Here is an 8,418-nt window from a genome sequence, read left to right as displayed (position 1 = left end):
GGTTCTCATGAGAGGCAAGTATGCTAACCAACTAGACTACAGCGGATTTTATTTTACAGATTCTAGAATGGTGAATAATTTTTCTGCTTCAGACTAAAACACTGGACATCCTCCTTTCTCCCTCTCTATTCTCCATTCCCCTTACCCAATTCCTTCCCCCACATCCTTTACAGCTGCTAGTGATTGCATAAGTGCCCATCCCCACACACTATAATATCAGAGGTGACCCAATCTCTGTCTCTCTCTCTCGATTCTATCAAACTATATTTGTATTTGCTTTGACATGTGTTAGAATGCTTGGAAGCTTACTTTTGTTTTGTGGGTATTCATTTTCCATTACAAATTCATAACTTCATTCACTGTCAAACTTACCTTTACAGTTTATAACCATTGTTTATCTATTTATAGTTCTCATGTTAGATTTACTAGAAGAGATATATATATATATATATATATATATAAATTTTTTTTTTTTTGGGTGATGATAAACAAGTTCCTCGTTTGTGTTTTTAGTTTTCTTGGTCAGTCAGATATTGAAGAAACTATTTTTTTTTTTTTTTTAAATATAGCTCTCTCTTCAGGTTCATTTTCTCATACATGCTCGCCCATGTGATGCGTGCTCATTACGTGTTTGGTAAATTTCCTTATAGAAGACGATGCATTTCATTCTGAAATCTTTGAAATGGCAAAGCTTTTTGCTGCAAAATATCAAGACCCAGAAACACAGACATGTTTTTTTGTCTCTCTACTGCACAATGCTGCCAAACCTGGCACTGCCCGAGCTGCAGGAGCTGTGTAGTGTTGTTTCAAGCACAGTTGGTGGTTTGGATGAATTAGAGTTGGGGTTAAATAAATTTACAGGTTCTTTAACATCGTCACTTGTGACCCAGATAATAGATTCTTGCAAGCAGGAAGCACCCACTAGAAGATTGCTGAGATTCTTTTTGTGGTCTCATAAGAATTTGAAGTGTGGTTTGGAAGACAAGGATTACAATTATGCCATTCGGGTGTTTGCAGAGAAGAAAGATCACACAGCAATGGATATATTGATTTCGGATCTTGGGAAGGAGGGTCGGGTAATGGACACTCATACTTTCAGTGTTGTAGCTGACATGTTGGTTAAACTAGGGAGAGAAGATGAGGCATTGGGTATTTTCAAGAACTTGGACAAGTACAAGTGCCCCCAAGATGGAGTTACCGTTACTGCAATTGTTAGCTCTTTATGTGCAAAAGGGCATGCTAGGAGAGCGGAGGGGGTTGTGTGGCATCACAAGGATAAGATTTCTGGAATAGAGCCTTGCATTTACAAGAGACTTCTTTATGGTTGGTCTGAGCAGGAGAATGTGAAGGAAGCACGAAGGATTATCAAAGAGATGAAGTCGGCTGGGTTTATGCCAGATTTATCTTGCTATAACACATTCCTTAGATGCCTTTGTGAGAGGAATCTTAAACGTAATCCTTCCGGTCTTGTTCCTGAGGCCTTGAATGTGATGATGGAAATGAGGTCTTATAAGATTTCCCCAACCTCAATTAGTTATAATATTTTGCTTTCTTGTCTTGGAAGGACAAGAAGAGTGAAGGAGTCTTGTCGAATTCTTGAGATAATGAAGAAGTCAGGTTGTTCTCCGGATTGGACTACCTATTATCTTGTTGCAAGGGTATTGTATTTGACTGGGAGACATGGTAAAGGTAATCAGATAGTGGATGAGATGATTGGGACGGGGTTGATACCAAATCGTAAGTTTTACTATGATTTGATTGGTATTCTATGTGGAGTTGAGAGGGTGAATCATGCTCTTGAGCTCTTTGAGCGAATGAAGAGGAGTTCATTGGGTGGTTATGGGCCAGTTTATGATGTGCTCATACCAAAAGTTTGCAGTGGAGGGGACTTTGAGAAGGGGAGAGAGCTTTGGAATGAAGCCACGAGATTGGGTGTTACTCTTCGTTGCTCAAGTGATGTGTTAGATGCTTCAATCACTGAGGTTTTTAAGCCAACAAGGAAATTGGAAACAACCAGCCTTGCGGACTGCTCCACAGCCAAGAACTGGGAACAAGTGACAAATAATATTGAAAAAGCAAAGAAGAAAAAGAATTATATGAATAAAAAGAATGATAAGAAGAAAAAGAAGACTTCCACTTCAATTTGATTAGTTTATATCTCCTTCTACAAAGCTGTCATGACTCATGAGGCATTCTTTTTCTGTGAGCACATTTATAGATATGTTTGTTGGCAATCAACAAATGTAATGTTCTGGCTGAATCATAATTTAGAGATTGTTCTCCTCTGGTTGTATAATTTGATGTGTCAAAAATTGTATTGTGTTTGTGTTATTGCAGTCTATGACTTCCCTTCAACTGCCTTAGTTACCATGGTCATTTATCTTGCAGAGTCATGCCTATTGATCCATGCCTTGTGGGAGAATGTGACATGTTTCTGGGAATGATGGACAACTTATGTTCAGCTTGGCCATCAGAAAATTGGTGTGCATCATCTGGCTAATATATTTAAATATTATAAAAATTGTTGCATAAAATATTTGTTGCTTAATCGAATTAACTTTAGCAAATAAATCTTGTACTTTTTCTTTTATTTTTATTTTTATTGATAATAGTCTTCTTCCTATTTTAACATATGCAGTTCAAATGCCACATTGGCGTTGAAGATTTCATTGACCTCTATCTCTAAGAGGGTTAGAGGGGTCTCTGTAGTTTTCTATTTACATTATTTTGGATGTAAGGAAAAGAAAGATGAGAAAGCAAAAGCAGGTGAGGAAGAGCTAATTCCTTTGTTTGGTGTTTGAATGAAAATGGAAGAGGTAATTCCATTTTGGCCCTCAATTTCACGTAGGTCCTATTTGGAGGGAGCCCAAAGGAAAAGAAGCTGGTAATTATCATCAAATGCTTTTTATATTGAGAAATTACTCTGATATCTACAATCTTACTGTTTTATGGGCATAAAGTAAAAATATATATTTTCCTTTTTTTTTTTAGCAAATCAAACAAAGGCAAGATATATATTATTTTCTTCCCCCACCCCCACCCCCCCCCCCCCCCCCCCCCCCCCAACACCAAAGCACACCTACAGAAAAACTTTTGCTCTTTCCTTTACCCCCCCCCCCCCCCTTCATCACTCTTTTCCTCTCTTTTTCCTCCTCAAGTGTAAGAAAACATAGCATTAGTTGAGTTAGTTAAGTGGTTTATTGTTTCACTCATAGTCTTAGCCACCTTAGATGAAATTTCTTGGCATCAGAATTCACTAGCATTATGGTTAATAGATGGGAATTGCAACACACGTTTCTTCATAGATTGACTGATTCTCACAGACGTATCATTGTTCAATCATTCGAGAGGCCTGGAGATGGATGATATAATTTATGAGGATGAATCTGCAGTTTGTGAGCAAGTGGTGCAATTTTATAAGAAACTATATCGGGGACCTAATGCGGATGGGTTAGAGTTTGCTAGTATTGATGAGAATGAGAGGCAATTCCTTGAGGGGAAATTTGCAAAGGAGGAGGTCATATAGCTATAGGTGTTGAAGGAGATGAAGGATTACAAAGATCCAGGTCTGGATGGGTTTACTAGGGCATTTTTTCATAAAGTGTTGGAGGGTGGTTGAAGCAAATGTTATGGCTTTTTTTTTTTTTTTTTTTTTTTTTTTTTTTTGCAGATTTTCATAGGCATTGTGAATTTGAAAATCTCTCAATGCCTCCTTCCTTGCATTGATTCCCCAAAAAGAATAACACCAATAATTTTAGGAAATTTTGGCCCATTAGCCTTGTGAGAAGTGTGTATAAGTTTGTAGCAAAGGTGTTGGCTAATAGAATGCAATTCATATTAACTCATCTTTAGGTCACATAATGCTTTTGTTGGAGGCAGAAAGACATTGGATTCAGTTCTTATTGCTAGTGAGTGTTTGGATAGTGGAGTAAAGAGTTGTATCCTAGGAGTGATTTGTAAGCTAGATATTGAGAAAGCCTGCAATCATATGAATTTGGACTCATTGATTTATCTATTAGATGGGATAGGATTTGCGGAGAGGTGGAGGAGGTGGATGCTTTGCTTGTGTTTCTAGTGTCTGCTTCTCAGTTCTGGTCAATGGTTCCCATGCTGGCTTTTTGTAGCAATTCTCAGTTGTTAAAGCAAGTGGATTCTTTACCACCACTTCTATTTATTTTTGCTATAAAGGTGCTGAGTCAGATGCTAAAGTAAACTGGGGGAGAGGTTTTATCCGTGGTTTTTGAGCAGGGCTTAATGTGTCTAATGGTTTGAGTATCTCACAGTGAGCCACAAATTAGGCCCACTATGTCAGGGTTTGATATGCCTGTGAGAATTAGCCAATCTATGAAAGGAAGGTGCTTTGCTATCCCCTCTTTTAATTATAAAGCTTGTGAATTCTGATGCCAAGAAATTTTCTCTAGGGTGACCAACACTAAGTTTGGTTCCTCTTTGTTGATAATTAAAAATGATTTGATATTTGGGGAGGGGGGATTTGAATCATGGATGTTTCTATTGGAAACATTAGGAAATGCCATAAACACTGTTTGATTCCTAGATTTGGTTACTTAATGCTAGTGTCTGATACTCTTAATATGATTCTCTGGCTCTCTTGAAGATGTGGTTGATAATGGCAATGACAGTGGTTATTGTTATTATTATTTATTTATTTATACTAAAACCCCCTGCTAAAAGACTTGGTGGAATTTAACCGTGCATTCTTGCAAATGATATTCTGATGTGGGGATGTGCAGTGGCTGACAGCAGTGGAGCTGGGACTTCCGAAGGGCCGCCATCCTCTCCTAAAAGATGTGGACGTTACCATCAACCCTTCAAAAGGCTTAGCTCTTGTGGAAAGCAGATCATCTGATAAGAATGATGAGGTTGATAAGCTCTCGGATCTTACTCAGCCAAATGCTTTGAATGGATACTCTGTGGATCCTATAAAGGGTATTCTTGAAGATAGCAACACTGTTGCTAGTTTATGCTTAAGTTCCAGACGAGATTCCCAAGAAAATTTGGAGGCTGAAGATGCAGGCCTGCAAGAAATGGAAAATGGTGCTTTGCAGCAGATTAGCTCTGTTGATTCAGAATTGGTCAAAGAGGAGGAAGTCAGCTCAGTAGATGGTGAAAGAGGTCGAGGGCTACAGACAGCACAAGTGGTTATGAATATGCTTGATATAACCATGCCTGGTACTCTAACAGAAGGTAAGGCTTAGAATTCTTATTTCTATGATATTTTTGCCATGATGTCACTTCCACAATCATATTAATGTTTACTATTGTTATTAATCGCCTCTTTTGACTCTTCCTTTTTATAATTCCTGTGTACTAGGTTTGTGCTCCTTTTTATTGCACTTTTTTAATGAAATTACTTATTAAAAAAAAATATCGCCATTAATAATTTCTGTGTGTTCTATGCACCTGCAGTGAACATAGAAATTTTGTAATTTGGCAAAGTTGAGGTTGATTTTCGATTATTTGTATTATGTGCATGTGAAGTCAAAGTTAGTTAGACTGTATGATTTTCGTATGTCATTTTATGTTGGTCATGTATGTGGATTTATAATTTGCGTTAACTAATTATTAATCTATGTTGTAATCTAGATTAACAAGATTTTGATTGTGTTTTACATTGTTGTTGTCAATGGTTTTTATTTTTCCTTTGAAGATAATTGCTTGCTGCAAATGCTAATTAGTATTCTTTCCATTTTCATGTTTTCTGGGGATTTGATTCATGTTAATGCTTATAAGTAGAATGTAAGACCTTTTACAGCTAGAGAGGAATATCTGATTTCTTTTGATATTTGACTTTTCATCTGGCCTGTGATGATTAGACTCACATTATCTATCTTGGGAGGGAGAATAAGAACCTTTTTAGGAGTCGCATCAATTAAAATTATGTAGAAAATTAATTGTTTTCTGAGACATTTCTACCTGCTACTTGATATTATGCATTGGCCATTTTTTTTTTTTTAAATAAAAAAAAAAGGAGGATTTCTACTGACTCCTTGGTGACTGGTGGTATTTGGTGGGGAATGCTAATTTCTAACATGTATTTATTGTCACTTCATTGCTTACCATAATTGTATATATTTATTGACATTCATTTTATAATAATGTCCAGGTCTTGACTGCTGTGGATCAAGGAGAGACGCTTGTGAAAGCTTGGCAAGATGCTGTGCCAGAAGATGTTCGTGAAAAGCTTACAACCGCTGTAACTGGAATTTTGCATACCCAAGGCACAAACTTAAATTTTAATGGACTTCTTGATATTGCTCGGATCTGATGTTTCAACAGGATTGAAGGCCTAAATCCAAGAAAAAGTTGGAATATCAGGTGGAGAAGGTTTAAACACTGACCATCTTTCTTCAGACCAGATAAAAAGGGCTGATGACCTCACGGATAGCTTGAATGACGCTCAACCTGGCGTAGGCAAACCTACTGGGGATCTAGAATCAGATCCATCTCAATCGACATGGGGTGATGGAGTTGATATATCTGGTTCAGTCAAGGACACCAGTGAGTCAGGAAATAATGATGAATATTTCTCTAAAGAAAAATCTGCTCCATATCTTTACAATGGTGAGCTTGGATCAGAAACAGATGTCAAGCCAACAATTGATGAGAAAAAAGGTCAGGATGGTGGAATAGCTCAAATAGAGGAAAAAGAGGAGAATAATAACTAGGAAACGGGAGATTTTTGAACTGACCAAGGCAGGGTGGCATCATCCAGTATAACAGAAGTACTTCCTGGGACCTCCTCTGATGCTGATGCGATGGGAAATTAACAGGGGTGGATGATTCCACCAGTGGCTGTGAACAGTGTTTTTGGTGTACTAGAAAATATGATAGCTCAAGTGGAGGAGGGTTCAGATGATGAAAATGGAGACAAGGACAGGAATGGCATTAAGGAGAAGAAAATTGATTCTGGTTCCGACCAACATAGCATCATTGATGACCACAAATTGGACGAGGAAGAAGAAAACAAAAATACACAAAGCATTCAGTCTGATAATTTAGATGATCCTTTTGTATATAATCACCATGAGATTAGCATTCATTCACAGCAGATACAAGAACTGGAAGGGTAGAGGAGGAAACCACACAAAACCTCAATTCCTCTAATGGGAAAAGTATGGATAGGTCTCAGGGTAGTGAGACTAACATCCGTGTTGCTCAGTACAAAAATGAAAAGAAGGATCAATTAGCTGGCAGCAAACTTCTTGCTGATAATCCAGATAAGCTTAGACATGTAAATAGTATTCCACTGCACGTAACTGCAAATCCATATGGGACCTCTTTATACACTGAATATTTACGTATAGTAGTAATTATACATATGGTAGTGTAACTTGTCTTATCTCTTGCTCTTGTTATATGATTAAAAGCTTGATTCAGCTGTGCCTTCCCAACATGGCCATGCAAAATTGACTCTTTCTGATTTTATCTATTCGTCTGTGCTTTTCCACCGCTGTGGTAGTTTGTTGATCTGTTTTAGGTTATAAAGTTTGCTCTTTTTCAAAAGAAGATAGGGCTAGATGGAGAAGGTGGTGAGACGTAATCATGTGCCCAATTCAATGATTTAGTTGGGCTCTGTTAAATGTATTGAAATAGAATGGAATAATGGGTCGTTATTTAGGGAACTTAGGAAGGACATTTATCTCATGTGATAGTGGTGTATGTATTGTGATCATAGATCTGAGATTGGGATACAATGTTAAAAGTACTTATAACTATCATAGTTACTTTTCCCTCTTCCTGAAGCACATGTTCCTTCCCATAGATGCATCCACATTAGCCATGGCCTGCACTTTGTCATGTTTTGCAAACCTGAATGTCTGCTCTTGTGACACTAGTGTAAATGGATAATCTATAAATTGAAACGAGTGCCCTCATTTTTTAAAATTAAAAGATTTGTTGAGTCATAGTGCCTAAACCAGACTAGTATTATATTATTTGACAAAGGCATTATAACAAATGTTGCTTATTTTTTCCTTCACTTATGAATAGCTACTTAAGTACTTAACAACTGAATCAACTTTTACAACCTATTTCTAAAGCTGAACTGTGTATATGTTTGATATTACACATATCACATGATTTCTTGAAGATGCGAAAGGCTGAACTTCTTTATTTCTATTAGATGCTCCATAAATTTCATGATTCTTGATTTCATTGGAATTTTTTTTGTGGCTGTTTTGTTTCTTTAGTCCACGTCACTTCTTGGTGAACTAGTGTTTTTTTTTTTATTTTTTTTTATTTAAAATCTTAGCACCCCAACTATATAAAGATATTATTAGAACACAGGAAAAATTCAGGACTTAAATAAATAAATAAGATGAAAATCTTTTTTTTTTTTTGAGAAGCCCCTAACAATGGGGATTGTTATTGATTAATAAAATGAAGATCAAAATTGTA

General features: G+C 36.9%; 1 protein-coding gene across 4 annotated transcripts; it reads left to right on the top strand.

The window, feature by feature from the left end:
* On the top strand, positions 1 to 7,427 carry LOC126703022 (uncharacterized). 4 transcript variants are annotated; one of them, XM_050401919.1, is made up of 6 exons: positions 7 to 222; positions 2,389 to 2,481; positions 2,639 to 2,766; positions 2,849 to 2,884; positions 4,752 to 5,205; positions 6,125 to 7,427. In XM_050401919.1, the coding sequence occupies exons 3-6, from the start codon at positions 2,749 to 2,751 to the stop codon at positions 6,196 to 6,198; spliced, it is 582 nt and encodes a 193-aa protein (XP_050257876.1). In that variant the 5' UTR covers positions 7 to 222; positions 2,389 to 2,481; positions 2,639 to 2,748; the 3' UTR covers positions 6,199 to 7,427. The 4 variants fall into 4 exon arrangements, 1 of the variants encoding a protein (XP_050257876.1); XR_007647915.1 differs by having other exon boundaries at positions 1 to 222; positions 651 to 2,481; positions 2,639 to 2,884; XR_007647914.1 differs by having other exon boundaries at positions 1 to 222; positions 582 to 2,481; positions 2,639 to 2,884.
* Positions 7,428 to 8,418: the final 991 nt, after the last annotated feature.

Source organism: Quercus robur, chromosome 10, assembly GCF_932294415.1.
Source record: "Quercus robur chromosome 10, dhQueRobu3.1, whole genome shotgun sequence".
Taxonomy (NCBI): Eukaryota; Viridiplantae; Streptophyta; class Magnoliopsida; order Fagales; family Fagaceae; genus Quercus; species Quercus robur.
The sequence above is the reverse complement of the archived record's forward strand: the minus strand, read 5'-3'. Positions and strand labels throughout refer to the sequence as shown.